The 24,854-nt window shown below is 42.1% G+C and overlaps 1 protein-coding gene across 1 annotated transcript in view; it reads right to left on the bottom strand.

Annotated features, from left to right (window-relative positions):
- The window catches only part of LOC308319753 (NT-3 growth factor receptor-like), a gene marked incomplete at its 5' end in the record, with an annotated part of 201,336 nt that overhangs the window by 85,002 nt on the left and 91,480 nt on the right, over positions 1-24,854 (bottom strand). The window contains 4 exons of the mRNA XM_080769935.1: positions 2,628-2,769; positions 3,011-3,153; positions 7,191-7,345; positions 21,999-22,067. Of these exons, the coding sequence (XP_080626061.1) occupies positions 2,628-2,769; positions 3,011-3,153; positions 7,191-7,345; positions 21,999-22,067 (509 nt within the window). The remainder of the gene's footprint in view (positions 1-2,627; positions 2,770-3,010; positions 3,154-7,190; positions 7,346-21,998; positions 22,068-24,854) is intronic.

Here is a 24,854-nt window from a genome sequence, read left to right as displayed (position 1 = left end):
ACAGAGCTTTTACAGGCCTGCTGCCAAACCCTGATACACATTTTACTGTTTCTTCTTGTGATGCTTAGTGATCTTGTTGATCTATTTTTGAAAGTTTGTGAACATTTAACCAGACATTTTGTTGCAGCAATATTATCAATCTCCAAAACAGACAGACTATACCAGTCTCGCCCCTCAGACGTCTTGCCTGAGGGCGAGAAGAGTATTGGCCAGCAATGTAGAGTTGCTGGCCAATATTGATGACATCAGGGATCTCCATCCCCGATGATGTCACGTGATGTCTCGTGTTCTCTCACTTGGGGTGACCAACCAACCAAACAACACACTGACAGGAAATGCACAATTCCATATAGAACTGCGAGCTGGAGTCGCAACAATCTCCTGCAAATGTGGAAGGCTTGCTTAGCCTCCCCATAGGTCCTTATAAGGGCCACTGCCCATTGAAATAATATAGTCATTCTGTCATTCTAAAGGGCCAAGCGACTAACTATAAATTATTAGGTGTTTTGAAGACGATCAAACCATTACTTTTAAAGTGGTGAGGCTTGATTTTATGCCCCTTCATTTGTCTATATCTCTCTCTCCGTCTCTATCTTTCTGTCTCATCTCGTCTCGCTCCACTTTAGATCAAGGCTGACGGTCTGTGTGTGTGCGTGCATGCAAGCGTGTGTTCGTGCGTGCATGCGTGCGTGCATGCGTGCATGTGTGGTTATATATTTGATGAAACATGGGGGTGTATCACATGGTTTTTGATGATTATAAGTGAATTTCTCTCCTCGGCCTCGGCCTGCTAGCTAGCCTGAAGCGGAAGATTCCTGCTAATTGGCTTCATCAGTTTTCCTCTGAGTTCGGGGGAGACGAGTGTTCAACACCTCATTGAATTCTAAATGTACCTGCAGAACCTGGCCGTTTGCGCCGCAATGGACCATATTTCTCTTTTCCCCATCAAAGCTGTAAATTATTCCACAAGAATGTCAGTGTCGTTAACAAAAGATATATATTTCGGTCTGTGGAATATTCAAACGAGGCCGCTAAAAGCCGTGTCTTAAATCATGCAGGAGCGGGGGGAAAAGAGCCTGTCTTTTTAATCGACATTAGCGCGACATTCACACGGCTAACCAGGTGTATTTCCCGCGAAGCCTTTTAAGGGTTCTTCGTTGTTCTCTGGTTTAATTCCCTGCTGTCGGCCTCAGTTGGATTGTGGCTGGCATGTGTTGACAGCCGTCATTCCATTCACCCACAAAACACAACGTTTTTGCACATATTGCACATATTGCACAGTGCACCATCATTTGCAGACAGTAATTGAAGAAAAAAAACTGGGACCTTTCAACCACTTAAGCCCTTTTGTTTTGTTGTATGGCGACAAGAGAGGATCTACAAGCTTTCAATGTGTCGAGTCTCATGGAACGCCATGAGTGAGCTTGTACTGTAGATCTGCTAATTTCTCTATAAACCAGAAAAGAAAAACACTTGGAGGCCCATAGTTTGAGAACCAGTGGACTATGATATACTGTAGTGTATACCACTCATATACAGTAGATACATGCCAAGATTGGGCCTCAAATGCAGTCACTAACTGTTTTAGCTATTCTTTAAATTGTGTTCTGTGAGAATATGAAAATATAATGCATGTTACAACAGATGGCTTGACTTGTGTCTGTGAATGGATAATTACATTTTGGCTCAGATATAGCTCTCACTTTGGGACCATTCGCATTTTGGTGAAAAAGCGAGGCATTAACGTCATTTATTGATCCCTGTGGGGTAAGTCCTCTGCATTCAACCCATCCTATACGTATTAGACACAGTGGGAGACCAGCTCAAGGGCACTGGCAGGACTATATACACCAGTAAGACGCGTTAACGCGGGAAGCGAACGCAGCTGTTGTGGCAGTCTGACAGACACACACACACACACACACACACACACACACACACACACACACACACACACACACACACACACACACACACACACACACACACACACACACACACACACACACACACACACACACACACACACACACACACACACACACACACACACACACACACACACACACACACACACACGTTGTTTATTTTGTGTGTGTGATACAGCTGCGCCCTCTGGTCGCGGGCGGGTGGTGTAACAGTGGGACAGACACACAGACATACATGATCTGCAGGGTCTCATCATAGTTAGTGCTCACTAACCCTATGTGTTGCAACCCACAGGGAGACTGAGAACCTGCACACTTCACACAGAAAGACCCCATGACCTTGCTGTAAAGCTACAGTATTAACAGCTAACCTACCAACAACAATGTTTTTAAAAGGCAGCATTCACAAATCTTGGCATTTGGGTGAAAAATAATAATAAAAGGTTGGGGGCATTATTCTATTTCTGTTTTCAGTAAAGAAAATGTATATTATATACAAAAAAGACATGGTCTTCTGTTTCCCAGCATGCATACTATGCATTGACATGCAGTAGTACAGTAAGTGCCTCCCTGGGGATACTCTTGGCATCGTGGATGTGAGCACAGCTTGCGGCTTTACATCTTTTGCGGTAACCTCTATGTTTGCATGGAGTCGAATAACTTCATTACATAGACATGAATTATAGACACGGGTCTTACACTGTACGTTGAGCTGTGTGGAGGAGTTGCTCATTCCCACCAGGTTCTCAGCCATGCAGGTGAGCAGGAAGCCGTTGTCATCTCGACTAATGTTGAACAGTGTCAGGTTGATGGAGTGAATGTTAGGCCAGTATACATTAGACTGGAGAGAGAGAGACAGGAGAGAGAGAGAGAGAGAGAGAGAGAGAGAGAGAGAGAGAGAGGGAGAGAGAGGTAAAAATAAGAATTTCACCCACTTCTTTACACCTGTAAACCTGCGATGTGAAAATTTATAAGATCATTCTGATATGATGATTCTGATTCTGTGAGCAGTATTGGATCTGTGTTAGAGTGTAGTACTGTGTACTTGTGTGTGTGCATGCATGCGAGTGTGTGTATGTTACCATGTGTGTGTTGATCGAGTGTAGTCCTGCTACGGTCCAGTCCACCTCAGGCAGGGGGATTCCAGATCCATTACAGCTCACGGTCACATTGTCGCCCTCCACGACAGTCAGATTGGTATGGCTCACACTGATCTCTGGGAGATCTGCGCACGCACACACAAACGCACACACACACACACACACACACACACACACACACACACACACACACACACACACACACACACACACACACACACACACACACTCCTGTTTAGTTTACTTTGTGTTTGACCTGTCCTCCGTTTTACTTGTGTAAATCTATCTACAACTGCAAGCACTGAGGGAAGGTCTCCAGTAGACAAACAGGCTGTAACACTATATATATCCCATATATATATATATATATATATATATATATATATATATATATCCCATATATATATGGGGATCGACCTCCCAAAGATATAAACCCATGTGGTCTGTATGTCTTTAGGTTTGCATTTTTTTATTGTAATAAACTCTACTTGACGAGCTGGTGTCTGCATGAAAAATAGATCAGATACAATGAATGTATGGTTGCTGACAAGAAAACATGTCTATATCACGTGTGTTACATATACAGTATGTAGCAGAGTGAGTGGCTCACAGCCTCAGCCTGATGGCCTAAAAGTCAAATATCTCCCCAGAGTCGCACGGATATCCCTTTGTCTTAGTGGTTAAGATGTTGGCTTTCCACGATTGGGGACGTGGGTACGGGGCTGCATACGTTGGTTAGACATATTGGTTAGACATACTAACAGTCCGACATGCATTAGTCCGACACGTGGCTAGTTACAACTAACACGTGGCCGGTTAAAACCAACCCTTGGCTCCCGACATGCATGACAGGTTAAAATGAACCGGTGGCTTCCTGTGAGGTTAGGTTTAGGGTTTGGGTTTTGGGTAGGGTGTCGGACTAATGCCTGTTGGAATGTTAGTAGGTCGGACCAAACACAAGATTCCAGGGTGTTACATATAGATGAATGAGCAGGATGGATTGAGATGCACTGCCAGCACCGATCTACAACCAGAGGAATCTACAAAAAAATAATGATCTGATCTGCTGGATGAAATATACATAAAAGAACTGCATTTGAGGTTAAATGGGACCGCTAGGGGGTAGCAGTTGTCATCTCCATCACTTTGGCTATCTGTGATTCTGTGTGTGCGGCCACATTCTTCTTTGATGACTACCTTTTAGATTATTCTGCCGTGGGCCGGAACCACGTACTGTAAGGACTTGGTGTGCGTGTCGTCCTCTTGCACGGTGGATGCATTATTCACATTCCAGAGCATTCTCAATCATTGGGGAATGTGGTATAGCTGCAGAGGTAACTAATCAACAGCCAGCTGTCTGGCCAATTAAGCTTCAGGAATCTCCTCGACTCCTCGGTCAGTGCTCTCCTTGGGGAGAAGTGACAGGCGGTAAGGTCTCCATTCCCACTGCAACAGTACACTGCATTTGGAACCTTGTTTGATGCTCATCACGTATACGTGATGGATCTATATGCTAATTTTATTTCTTTACATTTTTCAAAGAAATGGAGTAACCTAAAGTCCTAGAACTTTAGTATGCTTATGCGTTACATTCCAGCATCCTTCATATCCATTCATTCACTTAAAGATATCTTAGTGGTTCTAATCAATTTATACTTTCTGTACTGATTACACAGAACATATTCATAGAGTGTGTATACCGTACCTATTTATTTTAAGTAATTATTTCTTGGGTGTCTATTTCTACTCATCTAACTCATCGAACACAGGCCATTTTCAGTTGTAACTGCTTATTATATTAATATCCATTAGCTGACTGGCTGCCATGATTGGCTAAACATGTGGAAACCCAGGAATGAGGTTACTCCACAATCTACATATAATGAATACTGAGCTCACTGAATACTGAAGAACGTTAGCTAGATAGCTGATTAGTACAGATCTTTGTATGCTATCTGTACAATTTTCAATTTAGGCATTTAGCAGACGCTCTTAATCCAGAGCAATTTAGAACAAAAGAACAAAAAACATTGTAATACATCAAATAAATAAAAAATAGTCATCATGAATCATACATAAGCACTCTATAGTGACTATAGAGTGCTATATGTCTACATAAAGTGCTATATAAATTACATAAATTGAGCCTATGCATACTGTACGCCTGTAGGTCGTTGAGGCTAGGGAAAGTGCTGCGGCAAGTGCTATGGGCTAAAATGGAGTCTGAAGAGGTGTGTGTGCGCGCACACACACACACACACACACACACACACACACACACACACACACACACACACACTTTGTGCCATACACCGGCTAGAGCAAAAAGCTACAAACACCCAACCAGCTGAGGAAAGTTAATGAGTGACCTTTGCTCCACAAATAGCAAAAGTGTTGTCGGACACGTCAGTCAGGTTACAGTTACTGACTCCATGCTTGCAGCAGATCCCTTTTAACAAAATCATTTTTGACACAACTCAAGCATTGCATTCATTGTCTAATGCTCATACACACACCATGCACGCGCACGCACACTGCAGTTGGTGGCAAATATATTTTACTTTCCTCAACAGTATGAACTCACTAGATATAGGCTACTGTAGGTATCAAAACGGGATGAAATTATTAAGACTCATGACGCCAAAATCAGTCAGATGCCGGGTTTAGATTTAACCGCGAAGGTCGCCATACCCGTCATATGGCGGGTTGTAAGGTTTATATATATATATATAATATATATATATATATATATATATATAATTCCAAGCAGCCGAAGCTCAACACTAACCTTTCGTGCTGCCCAGCCTGCTAGACAGCACCTACGTTCTTCCCATCATGAGGATCAATGCGCCTCCCATAAGGATCCACTCATTGTCGTTTCTTTGCCGCTTGTTTTCTCAGAAAAATACTCCAAAGTTGTTGTTTTTGTGCAATCCGCCCGAAGTTCAGATGATTTGTGATCGCATTGCGCCCGTCATATTACCGCTTGTGGTGAAAACTAAGACATGGAAAAAAAGATTGGCGTCTTATACAGAAATAAAACCAGCTTTCCTTGTAGGAAAAGGATCTGTTGAAGCAACTTTCCTAGCAGTTGTGGATTATGGGGATATTGTTCACGGATACGCTGCTGCCTATACACTTATAGTACTTAGCCTCTGTTTACCACTCAGCCACTTTACCACTAAGGCTTATTACTGGTGACAGCTACACTACTCACTAATGTATCCTCTATGACAAGGTCGGTTGGTCTTCTCTGGCTGATAATAACCAGTAAGACGCGCAAACGCGGGAAGCGAACGCAGCTGAGACCCTGCAGATCATGTCTGTCTGTCTGTGTGTCTGTCCCGCTGTTACTGTATATGTGGACCTGGCCCCTTGTGTGCCCATATATGGAGCTGAGTGGACCTGGCCCCTTTTGTGCCCATATATGGAGCTGAGTGATTGCTGATGCAACACACTCCATATTTGGATAGCGGGACAGACAGACAGACAGACAGACAGACACACAGACACACAGACAGACACACAGACAGACATGATCTGCTAGGTCTCATAGTAAGTGCTCACTGCATTCGCAATAATCATTGGTGTCTGTAACTATAAAACATCATGACATATTCTATGTTGCCTTGGAACCGTGGTCCATTTTTAACTCACTCTGGTGACTAGTGTACCTTGTGGGAGGTCTGATCTTGGAAAGACTGCTTTTAGTTTTTGTGCTCATGGAATCTCATGCAACATGGAATAACAGAATGTAACTCATTTTTCACCTGGTGCCAATTGCCTATAAGCTGTAATCCTGAGCGCTACTTTCCCTCTGTCAACCTTGGGACTGGGGAGGTCCCCAAACTGAGCTCATGCTTCCTTCAAGGCATGAATGAAGGAATATCAGCACCCTGTTATGTCAGCTCAGCATTAGTCATTATTTTATTCTAAACACATTTGTGCATGAGCGATATAGATCCTCGTCATTCATAGTTTTGAAGAGACCTGCTGTGCTGTAACACAACAGAATCTCAGTCACTGAATCTCATTTGTTGACAAATCCAGACTGTGCAGTGTGTGCACGCACGCACGCACGCACGCACGGATGGACGGACAGTCCTTACCACAGTGGTTGATGTACATGTTGTGCACGGACGGACGGACGGACAGTCCTTACCACAGTGGTTGATGTACATGTTGTGCAGTCTGATCTTGGACGCTCCGTTCCTACAGTACAGTTGTTGTGTGTGGAGACCCGCCTCTCCTCTCTGCTGCCACAGCTGCACCCAGCGGATAGCGCAGCCACAGTCAAACGTGACTCCGTCCAAACGCCTGAAGAAAAGAAAATACATATTTACGATAATAAACAATTAACAAAACAATATAAATAATGTAAATAAATCTGTCTGTGTGTTGGTTAAAAACATATTGAACCAATGGAAAAGTATTAAAAAGTGCTTTGGCGAAAACCTCCTAACTCCACTTGAGCTGGATGTTATTGAAATAAAAAAATAAAATCTTCAATTTATTTCTCCCAATCGCGATCATTTGAAAATGACATGATCGGCTCCGACCTCCGATCAACCGATCCGATCGGAACATCCCTAATAGAGTTGTACAACAGTGTTTCAGTTTAAGAAAATGTTTAAAAAGGAAAAAATGATAAATTATGAATTACAAAATTATATTTACATTTTCCCTTCGTTCCCTCAGCTTTGTTTTGTTTGTTCTCTTGTCGAGCTCTATGTTCTTTTTGTGTTTCTTCTAACCATCCAAGTCTGAACGCACCTTTAACAAATCTTCTGTCCTGACCCGGAGGCTGGGGATGGTGGGGGGTGGACCGCGTTGCCTGTCCTCTTTTACACAATGCAGATCGGGCATTCAAATGCTAATCTAGTGGTTTGGTTTCACCTGCCAGGTACTGTAGGGTATGCATACAGTACTGTACTCTGCTTAGGCTACTTCACAATGAAACCACCACCAGCAAGAACACCCTGGCTGGCAATAGCGATGCCAGCCTGCCGTTGAAACCTGCCGCCGACCCAGCGACAGAACACAGAACCTGCCGCCGATCCAGCAACAGAACACAGAACCTGCTGAGGCGGACAGAACTAGTGTCTGTCTACATTCACTGCACCGCACATGTCCTAAATTTAGTTATGCAGGATGTTGTCCACAACATCAAAGAGTGTCAGGATTTCATGGTAGTTGTTTGTAATTGTGACATATAATAATACTGATCAAAAATTCACCAAAGCAACTAGCCCTAACTAGACTCAGTGCAATCATGGCATTTAAAAATGCTCTTCTGTATATAATCTAAACACTGTGAAATGAAATAAATAAATAAATATGAAATTAAATTAAATTAAATAGTGATGTCACGAGACCTGCACTGGGTAGAATATAATGGGGCTTTCTCCATGTATGGAGATTTTGAGGGACAAATTGTATGGCGATTTTGAGTGACAAAAAACGCAAGATTTCATATTAGTTAACATATGGGCTTAATATCAGGGATCTCCACATATGGGCTTAATTGCGACTGCAGATCGCATTTACTATGATATGATCACCCTGATCTCCTTATATAAATCTTAAAAAAAACCCAAATATGTACGAGCTGCGTTCGCTTCCCGCGTCTTACTGGTGTACATACTATAGTGTGCAGTATATCCCTTTCATGTCATTAGGCTGTAAGTTAAAGCCACATTATTCAACAGTCTGTACCGCCTATGTGATTTGCATATTATGTCCAATTAGAGTGGCAGCTGGCTGCGATTGGCTGACTTTGCCGAGATGAATGGACGTCCCAAATGTCCTTGTCAGGGGTGAACGTCATGTCTCACATTTAAATATTCGCATTGCATACATTTAGCTGATTCTCCCAGCTGATGTGTGCACGCACCTGTGCATGCGTGTGCATGCGCAGCGGCGCACACGTGTGAGTGACCTTGCTCAAGGGCAATTAAAAGGGATCAGTAAGTGAGTAAACTATTGATATTGTGGTCCCAAAGTGCTTCACAGTAAAAATAGAACAGTAAACCAGTAAAGCATTCAAGAAATGATCTGCAAAAGGGCTGTTTGCTGGGATTGAACCCGTGACCTTCCAGTTATGAGACACCTCTAATATATGGCCGAGGCTATGAATAATGCAGGAGGAACACTTCCTGCAGCAGTCATGTGATTAGATTGTATGGCTGGAGGTGACCTGCTCTCATATTCAGGCGGAATATTAGAATCCTCTTATAGGATCTTAAAGCGGTTACCATCTCCGATATGATGCCTTGACCCAGATAAATATTATTTATAAAGGAATGTCTATGCCACAGATTGACATGAGATAAGTATAATGCACCTTAACCACTTAAACCATATTAAAAGAATAGTATAAATATCCTAACACAACCATGACAGCAACAGGCATTTCCATCACTCCTGAACTTATCCAACACACACACACACACACACACACACACACACACACACACACACACACACACACACACACACACACACACACACACACACACACACACACACACACACACACACACACACACACACACACACACACACACACACACACACACACACACACACACACCTCTCCCACTAATGCCACTTTTCATTACCAAAATTAATATTGACTCATCTGCACAGCTTTGAACTGCTGCCAGTTTACAGTAGCATGACTTATCCGCACGCCGTCTAAAATATCTTTGGTCTTTGGAAATTTGTCATATCGGTATGCAAAGATTTGTCTGGGATTAATGTCAGACACTATTATTGATATTCACTTCACGTTTCAATGTTTTATTTACGGTTTATGTACAATACATTCCAAGTATATAACAAAATAAACAAATACATTATGACCAAAAAAGGTATAGGCTGAAGCTATATTAGCTTATTATGCCTTAATTACCACAACAAAAAAAAAGTTAAAAAAAATGTATACTGATTATTTCTGTCTCTTTTTTTTGCTTCATATTGAGGTAGAATTGACATTTGTTGATGTGGTTGCTTCCACCTATTGCTTAATTACCAATGTTTCTATACTGTCCCTATCTCTAGTTTTGTATGTTCTTTGTATGTTAAACATTCTAATAAAATCTATTGTTTAATACTAAGAAGCGCCCGCCAGTCCAAGTATCACCATTTGAAAATTAAGAGACCATACAGTTATAGATTGACAATATGAAACATGATGAAGTACTACAAAAGTAGTATTCACGTTTCATCCGTCCTTGACAATTGTATTTAACCAGCAGAATGAATGCATTCTGTGATTCACTTTGAGTGAGTCCTTGATTCATTAAGCCACGAACTGGAAGTTCAGTTATAGAAATACACTGCATAAAAGTATTTAACAAGCTATGTAACAAGTACTTAGAAAAGCGCTATATAAATCCCAGATATTATTATTATTATTATAATATACAGTATAGCTTGGAAGCGCCTTAATCGACAGCGTCAACAGACTCCAGAAGCGTGGCTAGAGCGGTTAGGGGCTGGAGCCTGGAGCCAGGGTATAATTAAATGGAAAAGCGTATAGGCTAAATGGAACAGAGATATCATATCACAATAACGTTACAGATATCAAAATGCTATTTTAGCAGGCCAAATGTCAAAGTCACAATGAAACACACAACACATCATAGTGCAGGGTATATTTAGGAAAAAATAATAATAAAGTGAATGATAGACAAACAACATTGTCATTACAGTGTGCATGACTTCATTCACTTTGTAAAATTAATGAATTGCATTACTGTTTGTCTAATATTAATATTACTTATGAAGTAATCGCATTACATAATGCATCACTTATGTAATGTATCCCCAACATTGTAAAAATGTACCTTGAATTCATCTCTGTGTGTTGCATTCTGTGCACTTCTTGTCCTTTTCTTATTAAAATGCCACAGGCATATTTTCTCCTAAATAATGAGCACTGTGTACTCTGTTATGACTTATGAATCCAGATTTTATGACTTCCCCCGAAAAAAAACTACATTTAAGTGTTAAAAACCTGTATTTCTGTGGAGATCCAACAGCTCAAAAACATTTTGGCTTTGACTTTTTCACCAACCACTTGTAATGATTTGCATTTTGCGTAGACTCAACAAAGCAATTATCTCCCTATACCCATCTGTCTTCTATGCCAAATGGAAATACCAATATTTTTAAACACTTCGCCTAATTGTAAAAACTGCTTCTCAACAATGCTGGTGTAACAAAACAGGAACAAGAGAGGCTAGAGGGATTTAAATGTGAACAACAATGGCATGTCATATATCACGTATAGGTAGACTATGTCAGCACATACAGTACAAACTCAGAGTGAATACAAGGATGCAGCTAACAATGGACTGGAGGTACAGTACCACATCCTCCTTTGGAATCACCATCACACTCGTCAGCATCACCATGGTTGGAAAACGAGCAAATTACTTTTGAAAAAATCCGGCGATTTAAGAAGAACTGAGCGGCTTATGCAGCTATTATACCACAGGGACCACATTAGGGAGGAGTGCACGATGCTGTCCTCACCCCCGCTGAGATCAAAGCACTAGCAGCAACAATGCTGTGTACAGTTACCATAGTATCCATGTCTCTGTCTGCCCAGGCAGGCACCTGTGTATATAATCTCACAGCAAGGAAACAAGCCTACAGTACGTGTATGAATGTGCGTGCGTGCGTGCGTGCGTGCGTGCGTGCGTGCGTGCGTGCGTGCGTGCGTGCGTGCGTGCGTGCGTGCGTGCGTGCGTGCGTGCGTGCGTGAAGAAAGTATTTTTGTACCTGTGGTGTGCTGGCTCCATACATCATCTGCTGATATATCATCGCTCACATGAAAACACGACTTGCAACAATATCCCACAAAGATCCTAATGACGTTTATTTTGTTTTCTTTGAGATGAGATACTCCCTGAGAGCAGGGAGTATCTAGTCAGCATAAAAACTGTTGACTAATATATCTCACAGTTGTATTGAGGCAGCATTGCATGCATGGTGTGAGTGGTAGCTAATTGTGTTATGCTGTGACTTAGGTTGTGCATTCTGCCCATGAAGTTTCATGGAAATCTCTAACCTACTGTATACTTAATGCACGTGATCATGTACAAATACCAAAACAAATACCACTTTCAACCTGGCATCACAAATTTGTGAATGTCATTATGTTAATAAAAATAACATCTGTGTGAAATGAAGGGCGCTCTTTTCATCAATTTATGTTAGCAGACATTTGACATTGCTACATAAGGTACATAAGGTGGTCCCTTATTGGCCAATCACTCCCACCAACATGTGATTGGTTAGCCGATTGGCTTGTTTACATAATGACGTAAGTTTTTTTTCCCCTTTAATGTCAATGGTGTATAATGTTTTGATGTTTAATTTACGTCAACTTAGTGGAATTCTGATGTCATTTCTCCGTTCATTGTCAATGGTGGACGTGTGGGGACAAGTTTTAGCGGACATTTGACCTGAATTCCCCTTTCATTGTCAATGGCAAATCTTGAGGCGCTAGCCCCTTAAAAAAGAAAGAAAATAGGCATTCCCTGGGGCTTTCATACTGGCTAGCCTTTTTTTTTTACCCACTATGATGTAATTTCTCTGAGGAGCCAGACCTCACCATGGCTTATCGACAAAAAGCAGCTGCACAACAGTCGTTTATAGAGACGAACCCCCATGTCAGGTTAGACAGAAAGACAGGAGGAAAGTATTCTTCAGAGGTTGGTCATTTATACCAGGGTTTTGACATATTAGCTTTTAAGGTTCTGGCTCTTTACCGGGTGGGTCTGTACCGCACTGTTGTGACGAAAAGGGATTTGAGCCAGAAGGCAAAGCTCTCTGTCTACCGAGAAATTTTAGTTCCTACTCTCACCTCGAGTCCTGGAGGAGACCCCGGGGCAGACCAAGGTGCAGTTGGAGGAAACACATCGACTCACTGGCCTTGGAATGTCTCGGGATCCCCCAGGAGGAAGTTACTAATGTTGCTCTGGAGAGGGAAGTCTGGAGCTCTCTGGTGGAGCTGTTGCCCCCGCGACCCAACTACGGATAAGCGGTTTAAGATCAATGGATGGATGGTTCTGGGTCTGACTGAGATTAAAAGAAAAATATCATACAATTCAGAACTCACAGTAATTCTCATCTTATCCTGCATCATTACACAGTACATGTATATTTATACCAGTAAGACACCTAAGGGCGAGAGCAATGGTGCTTTGGCATGGGGGGTCAGATTAAAATGGAATGAATTCTGTACTGGCCATATAAGGAGCATGTCTTGAGTGTACAGGGTTTGATGAGGTCAGAGCAATGTCAGAACAGGTCAGCTCCATATGGATATCTAAGTGTGGTAGCGGACATTCTCTTGAGTGTACAGGGTTTGATGAGGGCCGGGCCTTAATTTTCGGGCCTGTTGAGAACTCTAGTTTTTGCCAGCTTTGGGGCAGGCCCGTCTAGAGTCTGAATGGACAGGTATCAGTCAAAAGGGAGACATCGAAGAGGAAGGATGGATGGGGAAGGATCAACATAATGGAATGTCAGAACAGGTTATGACATATATCCATATCTGGAGATCTAAGGATTTGACGTCAGATGTGGAGTTGCTGGTCAATATTGATGACATCAGGGATCTATATGGGCTTAATGGACAGCTGATCGCATTCACTATGACATCAGTAGTGATGAGACCTTGGCACCATATATGGGGATTTTTAGTGATACACTGACGGGAATTGCATGTTTTCACAGTAAATGCGACCTTCGGTCACAATTAATCTGCATTCAAATGTACTAGTGCAGGTCCCTACCCGCATGAAGGACTTCCCATTGGTCCAACAGCTCATTATTAAGTGCTCTGTCTTCGCTAAGGTCCACTTGGCAGCTCCTCTCCAAAAGATGGCACCCGTCTCATTCTACTAGGTGATTTAAACCTGTAGCTGCAGACTATCTTCGTTCGACCTCTACTTATCTGCTCCTATATTGCACCTAGTGTACGTGCTCTCCCTAACCTCTTAATCCCCGTCATATCTCAGAGAGATCACCACTTTATAACCCCTACATCTCGCTCCACTCTCCTACCAAAACCTATGCCACCTCAAACTGTCACACCTTGACTGAACCCAATTTGTCCCTAAATCCCTCCTCTCTGTCTTCTTCCACCCTCTCCATCCCCGATTCATCCCCTTCCGTCTCAACTGACTCTGTAACCTTCCTCTTCCTCTAGACTATTTAATCTGCCTTTAAGCATCACTGGCCTCTGCGCTCCGAAACAGCATGCCTGTGTTTGCCACCTCCTTGGTTATCTAAAATCCTCACAGCTGAACGAACATGCAGGGCAGTTGAGAGGATGTGGCACAGGGCGGGCCAATCTGATGACCTCTCCCACTTTCATCCACTTCTATCTGCCCTCTCCCTCTCATTACCCACTGCTAAGTCTTCTTTCTACTGTGCTAAGATTCAGTTCTCTGCCTCTAACCAATGGGAGTTCTTTTCCACTCCCTGTCCCCAATATAGCCCTCTCTGCTTTTGTTACCTAGAACGTTTTATGATACCCGGCCCGCCATGAAGCTATTTATCCCGTCTTCTCACTAATGAAATTCCACTTAGTCCCTATTATCTCTTTTCATTTTTTGCTTCAATAGGGCATGCAAACCTCGCACCTTTGGTATGCAAATTCAGGGGGTGCGCCATTTTTATTTTATATATAGCAGAACAACAACAGTGCATCATAAGTATTAAGCCAACAATGTTACGAGCAAGCTTCAAAAACATTTGAAAGTGTCTTTTAAAACAAGGCACATTTACATGTTACTGTACATAAAAAAGGAACACTAATATAGTCTAATATACAGCTAGAGCATAACTTATGCTGTCTGTTATGCTGTCTGCAGAAGGGTAAAAAAGCAGCAGGTTCAATCAATCATCATCATAGCACATCTTAGATGTGTGTATTCTAACAAGCAAATGCAAGGCTTGGAAGTCTGATGAGGCGTGTGTGTGTGTGTGTGTGTGTGTGTGTGTGTGTGTGTGTGTGTGTGTGTGTGTGTGTGTGTGTGTGTGTGTGTGTGTGTGTAAACCATAACTCTATGGTAAAACACGTCTCGTTAAAAGAACACGCGCAATGCACTTTGGCAATGTTTACAATTTACTGGACAAGTGGAGTTGTGCATGCGGACATATCCTTATGGAAGGGAGAGGGGAAAACACCACAAGACTGACAAGTGATCAGCAGGCAAACTGCAGACATGTGTTACCTTCTCTCTGCAGTAAATAAATAGCGGTTTTATTTTGCAGGCAGCAGGCTAGTTTGTTGTTAGTCACCTATAGCTGAGCTTAACTCTGCAGGTCGGAGATATTAAATAAGGAATGACCGTGTGGTTTTTTGACACTGACAGACAGATGGAGCAGCAGCAGCCAGCAGGTAGGAAACAGGTCATCCATCTATTGCAGTATGAATCGGGCCTGCTAACGCGAACATATAACAGCATGTGTGGGATATGAGAGAAAAAAAGTCACACTCGGACAGAGGAGGCGGTGAAACGTTCCGTTAGTCCATTACCTATTTTATCCCATTTATTCTGACCTTGTTTATGGTGAGAAGCCTACTTGAGTAATGGTTGTGTGAAATACAACAATAATTAATAAATCCCATTTTGGCGAACTGAAAGAGCTCTAGCACTGTGCACTAAAAACCAACTTTATACACTTGATGCAGATAAAATATTATAGGCCATAAAGATGGCGGCGGTAGTCGTGACAGCCTATCATGATGTCAGCCTAAAGTACTTAAGTGCTAGGCTATATGTCTGATGTATCATTATCTTATTATCTCCTCTATCTCCAGATGAATTCCTAAAACTGGTGTCATTGTCCAGACTGACCTCTTGAAAGACTTTAGAACCCACTCCTTCCTCAATCCTCCAAACCATTGCCGTGATCTACACCCATTCATTTCTACCATTATCACTATAACCTCATCCATAACCTCCGGCTGCATCCCATCCGTCTTCAAGGCACCCTCACACATCAAGAGCTACTGATGGTAATCACTCCTTTCTTTTTCTCCAAACTCACAGAATAACCTGATCCAACCAGATTAATGATTGATTAACCAACTCCGCTTCGCGTCGGTGGAATTATCTCCCGACAATGACCACCTAGGCAGATATTATCCCTTACATGATAGCCGATGGTTACAGCGGTGGTCTGGGGGCTGGTCTATTCTTTGTGCAAAATCAGTAGTGTTACCTAGTGCCAAACCAAACAAAACAAAATAGCATTCAGTAGGCTACATTTACAGACCATCAGGGTTTGATTTCAATGCAAATAAAAATATACATGAACCTGTGTACTGGAACCCTCTACTGAAAGTGACGTCAGACTTCGGTGCTCTATAACTGAATGGTGTATAGCTGAATGTCGCTATTAGCACTGGTGTGTATTTGACAATTCTTTGACATTTGCATAGAAAGGGGCGAGTTTTTCACCAAATATTACCTCTTCTAAATATGTGCAAATGGAATGCTTGGCAGCACAGTTAGGGGTGCATTGCAGCCTTTGGGAGTGCTTTGAGAATTACACAATTTCATTTTGTCTTATTCACGTGGGTTTAGCAGCCCAAAAGCCACGCACTCCTTTTATAAAATCCCCTCATGTCTTGTTTTCATTTACTCTTAACAAATAAGCCTCGGGTGTTTTTTAAAACAAGGTCAACGTAATGTCATATTAATAAACATTAGACTCATAGGTATTTCCTGTCACATGGTAGGGCTTTTAAATGTACAATCTAATTCCCTTTTGATCCAGCCGGGAGCTGTCAATCCTATTCCATATTCTATGCACACATCTTCATCTTGGCATATTCAATTCATATTCAAAAGCGAATAGAAGAAGAAAAAACTCCATCTGGCTTTGAGATTCATAAATATTTGACTTTGTGGAGCATTGCGTCTGCTCTCACTGATCAAGGAACCCGTGGATTAAAGCTGTACGTTAATGCATGGAGAAAGCGATTGTCGGATGCACATTGCCTCTAAGGCACCATGGCTTTAGTTGCTAAAGGAGAGAATAGGCCTACTGTATGTATTTATTTTTGCTTTATTTTTTTTTGGCAGCAGAGAGAATGAGCTTTCTGAAAAGATGGCAGTGTCTGTGTCAGTGTCAACAGAGGCGCTGCATGGCCGGGTTTTAAATAATCTTCTATCATATAAGGCGTCAAAGCCCATAGAGCAGATTTAGTCATCAGCTGCTCTCTTCAACCCTAGCTGAGGCACAAAGACTGCTTAATGTCTGGGTGGGCATACTACTTTTGATTTATTAAGTAAAAAGAAACAAAAAAGTGCATGTGTGTGTGTGTGTGTGCGCGTGCGTGCATGCGTGCGTGCACACGCGCGTGCGTGCCTCTTCTTATCTCTTCACTTCTCCCTGACACAGGATCACAAGCATTATCATCTTGCGGTCACTAGGGCTGACCTCGATTAGTCGAATAGTCGACTAATCGATCGGAACGGGTCTCAGTCGACTGACCACCTCTTAGTCGATGTTCATCCACACAGGCACACACAGGCACACAGGCACACAGGTACACACAGGCACACAGGTTCAGCCACACAGGCAAAAAATTGCCTGTGTGGCAATGTGCCACTGCCTGTGACTTGAATCGCACAGTGCGCTGGCCTGATAGACTCCAGAATCTCAATCTCACCTGCTGTGCTCAATCTGGCTAATGACAAGCCTCTCAGTCGATGTTAAAAAAATAAATAAAAAAAAGTATTTGTTATTGATGTTGTGATGGTTAATTATGATGATAATTAGTTGAGCTGTGAATAATATCAGGCCAGCGCACTGTGCGATTCAAGTCACAGGCAGTGGCACATTTCCACACAGGCAGACACACTCCACATGCACATTGGAGATTTGAACAGTCAGAATGTTCAAATGTGTTTATGTCCCCCACAGACCTAGTGGAATAATACAATATTTTTGTATATTTTTGTAAATATTGTATTTTTATATACAATATTTTGGGGCAAAAAAAAAAAAAAAAAAAAAACTTTTTTTTTTTTTTTTTTTTTTTTGGGGGTGGGGGTGCTCAGTCGACTATTAGTCGACTAACAGCTAATTTATTCATCTATCAGTCGACTATACAAATCCTTAGTCGGGGACAGCCCTAGCGGTCACATTAGCTCTGACCCCTCCTTATGGGCCGCGCTTACACTATGTTGATAATAATAGGATGTGAAGTGTAGTATTCTACAGTTATACTTGGAGTGGTACTTCTGGATATTATGCTCAATGTTTACATCAGCTAATCATCGTGTAATTCCTCACATAGAACACATATATAGGCTTTATCCCTTTGGCTGAAACACAATGCACAGACAATGAAGGAGAGGCAATTCTTTCCCACAGACAGAACCCCTGTAACTTTGCTAGCAGTACACTGTAATTTGGCTTTCATTGTACCACAATTACGCTAATTTGAGGCAACAATGTGGGTTTGTAGCATGGACAGTCTAGTGGCTAACCTGGCTCACCTTCGACAGTACCTTCACACTCAACAAAGTATAGTGTGAAGATAAAAAGCAGCTTTTTTCAGTTACGATTGTTGGCAAAGATCAAACCCTATCTTCCACCTAAACAGCTGGAGATGGCAATACACGCCTTTATATCATCCAGACTGGACTATTGTCACTCCCTCTTCTCCGGCATTGACCAGCCATCACTCAATCGCCTGCAGTTGGTGCAAAATGCAGCTGCTCGCCTCCTCACCAGCACAAAAAAACGAGAACACATAACGCCAGGTTTTAGCTGACCTTCACTGGCTCCCTGTTACTTTTAGAATAGATTTTAAGATTATTTTATTTACGTATAAATCCCTGCTTGGCCTGGCTCCTTCTTATTTAACTGAACTTCTGGTCCCTTACACTCCACAAAGGGCACTGAGGTACATGATCAATGTCTGTGTTTCTGTGAATATTCATATGTGTGTTAGTGTGTGCATGCGTGTACATGACACACACACACACACACACACACACACACACACACACACACACACACACACACACACACAGTGTCACACTCTCTGTTACAGAGCTAAGCTGCACACTTATACTCTAATGGTGTGGTGTCACAGATCCAGGGGCCTGTCTGCTTAACTAAATACATGATTATAGCATTACGTAAATAGATGAAGGCATACTGTGACAAGTCCTTCCCATTATTGAAACACAACAAATGAGCTAAATGCTGTTTAATCCGATGAATCTGTCTAGACCTCTTGTATTTATAGTCTGGCGATGTCGCCTCTGACGTGACGTCGGAGCGTCATCCCGTATCTGTCGTAACACTGTATATAAGAAATATTGTCAAAATAATATGTTGATGTTTAGTATTCAATTCAGTTGTACTGCATGGTTTCCCAAAAATAGGGCCCCTCGTGTGCCAAATAAACCACCACGTCCTGGCGTCCATTCCCATCTCATTGTGTTGCATGTCACCCCTCCTTCCTCCCACTTGTCTCTCTTCATCGGCCACGTCTATATTAAGCACTAGTGCCTGAAGAATAGCCTTTCAAAATGAAAAACTGCCGCCGCGCCCGGGTGGCTCAATCAGTTAATGCGTTCGACCTCGTATAACTGGGTTCTGTTCTCACTCCATGTACTGTACTCAATCTGCATGTCATCACCTCTCTGTACCTTCCCTTTTAAGCCAGATTCATACTTCACCGTATACCGTGTCATGGCCTGAAAGCAGCCGATCTATAAGCTCACAAAGCTCTCCACTATAACCTGTCTGCCTAGAAGGGAGAAGGAAAACAACTTAAAACAACCTTTGAAATAGAAAAGATGGAAGGAATGATGTCATTGCAAGCAGGGTTTCCCCTATCTCTGCTAAGAGGAGGAGCAGGTACTCTCTGAGGAGCTGGCCCGCTTCTTCCTCCTCTGAAAATAGGACAACAAGGCAAGGAGGCCTCCTGAAATAGTATTTCCTTTTTCTGTGTGAAAAAAACCCCAGCTACACTGTCCTAACAGGACACACTGGACACAAGGCATTAGGGCTAATGATGTTAATCTGAAGGTTGGAGAAGGATAGGCTTGGGACAGCAAGGTTGTTGGTTTGGTGAGTAGAGAAAGGTAACGCTAAACCTCTGTACAGTTCCAACTTGATTTAATTGGTTTCAATGAAATAATCAATTTGGTTGAAGACTGCATGGTTACACAGGGAAGGTCCCAGTCAGTCAAGCACAAGATAATGGTACCAGCAGGTGTGCAATTGTACAAGTCAGTCAGTCAGTCAGTCTGTCAGTCAAAGTCAAAGTCAAAGTCAAAGTCAGTCTGTCTGTCTGTCTACACTATACAGTATACTACAGTAGCCTGTATTATTTAAAAGCAGTTTTGTGTTTTGTTTATTATTTGCACCCAAGGATACATAAAGATATAGCATTTATTACAAAGAGTATCGAAAGCACTGTTCGTTAGGTGAAGCATTGCAAACTAAACTAGGAACAAACATTCAGTTAAAACAATAATAAGTAATCAAAATTGGTCATGGAAGCACTATTATTATATTTGTTATAAGATGTTGCTGCAGTTGTGGGTGTACAGTATAACTCACAGAGAGAGAAGACTTAACACTTGTTTGTAGGGTATTATACAACAGCTAGTTCCAACCGCACATCACATCATTGGCCAAAAGACATAGAGCCATGCTAATAATCACCAAATACAAACGGGCAAATGAAACAGGTCTCATTACTATAAATATGACTCTGCCATTGATCACATGGGGCTACGGCAGTGATCCCGTAGTGTTTACCACTTCAAATGTCCATAACCTGGTGACCATTGCTCTGATCAGTGCCTGGAAATCTAGTACGCCTATAGAGTATTTATTATAAAGTATATCGTGAGGAGATGGGGTGGTTGGTTCTTCTTGGGGATTGTTTGAAATACGGTATGCTAGTGGTCCAGGGCTAAAAAAAGTAGAAAAAAAAGGTTGACAACCAGTGGCATAAGAATCTCACAGCAGGCCCAGGTGGTTAGCTCAACTGTCTGGGCACCTAGGCTGCTGAGCCAGCCTGACGGCGTGCCGCGGGTTCGACTCCCGATCCCGACGGCCTTTGCCGCGTGTCTTTCCCCCCCATCTCTCTCCCCATTTCCTGTCAGACTACTTTCATCAATAAAGGCAAAAAATAAAAAAACAGCATGTATGAAGCAGTGTATGTGTTCAGAGTTCAAAACAACTCAAAAGATGGACAGTTGTGACAGCCAGTCATAACACATTGCAAGAGCTCTCTCTCTCGCTCACTCTTTTCTTTTTGTAAAATGAAAGTAAATTAATTGAATAAACACAGTAATGGCTCAAAGAAAATAGGGTAGGACTCCCTCCTTCCTCCTAAAAGAAATCTTCTGTGTATGTGTGCTTGTGTGTGTGTGCGTGTGTTAATTAATCAAACTAAATGTCTTCTAAGATGGTGGTATGAAACAACCACAGGGGGTCTCTTCCAACTCATACTCAAAACAAATTAGACCCTTTGTAACATACATTAGAAGTCTTGTGTGTGTGTGTGTGTGTGTGTGTGTGTGTGTGTGTGTGTGTGTGTGTGTGTGTGTGTGTGTGTGTGTGTGTGTGTGTGTGTGTGTGTGTGCATGCATGCGAGTGTGTGTGCGTGCCTGCGTCAGTGTGTGTGTGGGTATCTGGTTGTGTGTTAGCAATAGACACAGATGGACGTGTACTTACCTGCCATATGTTGTTAGTGTTGTTGTGTTGCTTCACTGTGCGTGTGTGTGTGTGTGCATGTGTGCGTGCGTGTGTGCATATATCCACATGTGCTTGAATGTGCATTGTAAACATTTAAATCAGCAAAACATCTCAGTCTGAGGGAGCTCAGATGTGTCATGGACAAGGAAGGAACATGCTTTAATAATTTACATACATTAGAAGATGCCAAAAGAATTGAACTTACAACTCGCTAAGTTGAAGATGCTGGAACAGTTGCCACGACAACGTTGTCAGAGGGTTCTTAGACAGGTTACTGTAGGAGAGAGGGAACAGAGAGAGAACATGCACACTATCAACACATTGACTAGTGCCAACTTAAGCACATCATATCATGCGTCCTATGGTCTTACTGGTTTACTGAATGATGCTAGGTGGCCAGGAGACGGATACAACCGGAAATGAACCGGAAGTGAACATTTCGCCTGGCATCCGCCTCGATGTTATCAGATTTAGAAAAATAAATTTATCTCCGATTGTTTTCCCAGATTGTGTTTTTGGTCTAAACAAGCTTTATTCAACAGCCAATAACTAAATAATAACGGGTGGAAGAAAGTACGACCGTCCGCTCCTCCAGACAGCCAGCACAGTAGGCCAGTGGTTCCCAGACAGTTTGGGTTTTTGCGTCAAGCCCCATTATTATTACAGATATGCAACATCGCACACATCCCACATCTTCCCCATTTCTCTGTTTGGTAAAGGGATGAAAACAGCTGGGTAGCCTTTCAGCTGAAATTGCAATCAGCTGTGTTTGGCATGATTATGATTTCACTTTATTGTAAATAAAGTATTCTGCTAAAACCAATGTGTTTATGCCAATATGGTTGCTGCGGAAATGCACAAAATGAGCCATTCTGTTTGTAACGCTCTTGACAGCATTGTGTTAGCATTTGACAAATTTGACACATTTGCAGGTGGTGGAGTGTGAAAGAGAAAAGGGTTCACTGAACCCTTTTTTGAACTGTTCAAACCCACTTGCTTGCGTCGCTATACGCATTGTGAGCTTGTCGATAGGCTATTTCCGCTATCGACGTATAACAAAGTATATTATAGTTTAAGTGGTTAAACAAAAATGCAGGTCTCTATAGTGGTTACAGATAAGAGGAGAAGCTATTATTGACCACAGCAGAAGGAAATTAGAGGAAATTGCCAAGTGTGCCTCCAGGGCTTAATGCAACTCGATAAAAGTTGACCATTTTTAAAGTCAACAAATCCAATTGACTTTAGAATGCTGGAGGGAACTGAGCCACCAAATCCAATAGAGACCCAACAGATCACTTTAAATATGCCAACACGCATCTGCACTTATATCTAAGAGCATACAAACAACTCTAAAAGTACAGAAACAGAACTTTGTCGCAAAAAACAACACGAAATATAGCCCATAATCGAATACTTTATGATAACTGTATAAATCAATCCCTTGAGTGACACAGTATCCGTAATTGTGGCAGCTTGACTGTGAAGAAGTTACTGTTGACTTTCCAACTAAAGTTAAAAGTGATCTGAGAGCACCAACAGTTTTGTCATTCATTCATTAATTCATCCATTCAATAGAATATGTCAGGGTTAATGGAATCACCCTCTCAATAAAATCATGCATAGTCCATAATCCTACTGTACGCAATACTCCAGCCAATGCTTGGTATCGAAACCTGAACATGTTGATCGAAGTGTTGTCAGCAAATGCAATTTCCCCAGCAATACCAGGCGGCAAGCTTGGCTTCTAAATATATGGAGCATCGCAATAGCTCAGTTGGTGGAGCTATAAAGATATCTTCATTTTAATATGGGGAGTCACTGAGGAGCATATAAACTGCACAGAGGGAAGTATCTTGTGTGGTACTGATAATACCTTTGTTACTTTTTTTGGCCATTACGTGTGAGTATTCAGATTAATGTGGGTTAAGATTTAGGTTAAGGACAGTACTTTGTGGAATTATACCAAAGGATAATGTATCCTGAAGCTCTTCCCCTTTTGCAATAACATTTTGTTGCAGGACGATAATTTATTTGTAGTCTGGGATAGGGAGTGGTGGTAGAGTCAGTTCTCATGATTATGTCTGTGTATTTTATGTTTTCTCGCAATCCTGCACTTAAACAGAAAAGAACTGTTACACTATACAGTATGTTCCACGTTGAAACATTTAGGGGCTGCATGCATGGCGTTGAATATAGAATTGATTACAATATAAAACATTTCATATGTTTTCTATTATTTCTATTACTGTTCCAACGATTTTCTCCTGTCTGTAACAGGTGCAATATGTGTTATTCTTTAGAACCAATGGGAGATAATGTTTTAAAAGTTGTCTGTCTGTCTGTCTGTCTGTCTGTCTGTCTGTCGGTCGGTCGGTCGGTCGGTCGCACACACACACACACACACACGCACACACTCCAATGGCAGCTGTGGGGAAAATAGAATTGTTAAAGAAGGTCAGGTCCCAGTGTGCCCCCAACAGAAAATAAAATAAAAATAAATCCTTCCCCGTCCACTCCATGACAATATAATTTGTACCCTGTCAAATGAGAAGTTGAAAACGGTGGTCTGTTTCAGCCCTCATTTATATTGGGGAAAGCTGGGTCAGCCGAGTGCAGCAACACTCTTGTACAGTGTTAATTGTGTTGACTAAGACTAAAGACTAAGCCGACTAAGGCTTTTCAGAATAGAAGACTAAATAGGACTAAGACTAAATGGTGTGTTATTCAATAGACAAACAATTATCACTGCTCTTTTTACACATATTCATTCCAATAAAACTACAATGATCTACTGTTGACCGCTGCTAGAACCACAGTCACCTACAGTAAGTGTTGACCACTGGGAGATGCCTGCTACTGCCGGACTGCAGTGATATGTGTTGTCCACTTAGCAGCCAGCAGTTATGATTTAACTGCTGGCTCAAGGGCTTCTTGCCCAGTATATTTCTCATTCGTTTCCCATACACGCACGCACGCACGCACGCGGACGGACGGACGGACGGACGGACAGACAGACAGACAGACAGACAGACAGACAGACAGACAGACAGACAGACAGACA

Source organism: Protomyctophum bolini, assembly GCF_963924005.1.
Source record: "Protomyctophum bolini genome assembly, chromosome: 1".
Lineage (NCBI taxonomy): Eukaryota > Metazoa > Chordata > Actinopteri > Myctophiformes > Myctophidae > Protomyctophum > Protomyctophum bolini.
Note: the sequence above shows the minus strand (reverse complement) of the source record. Positions and strands in the feature narration are given on the sequence as shown.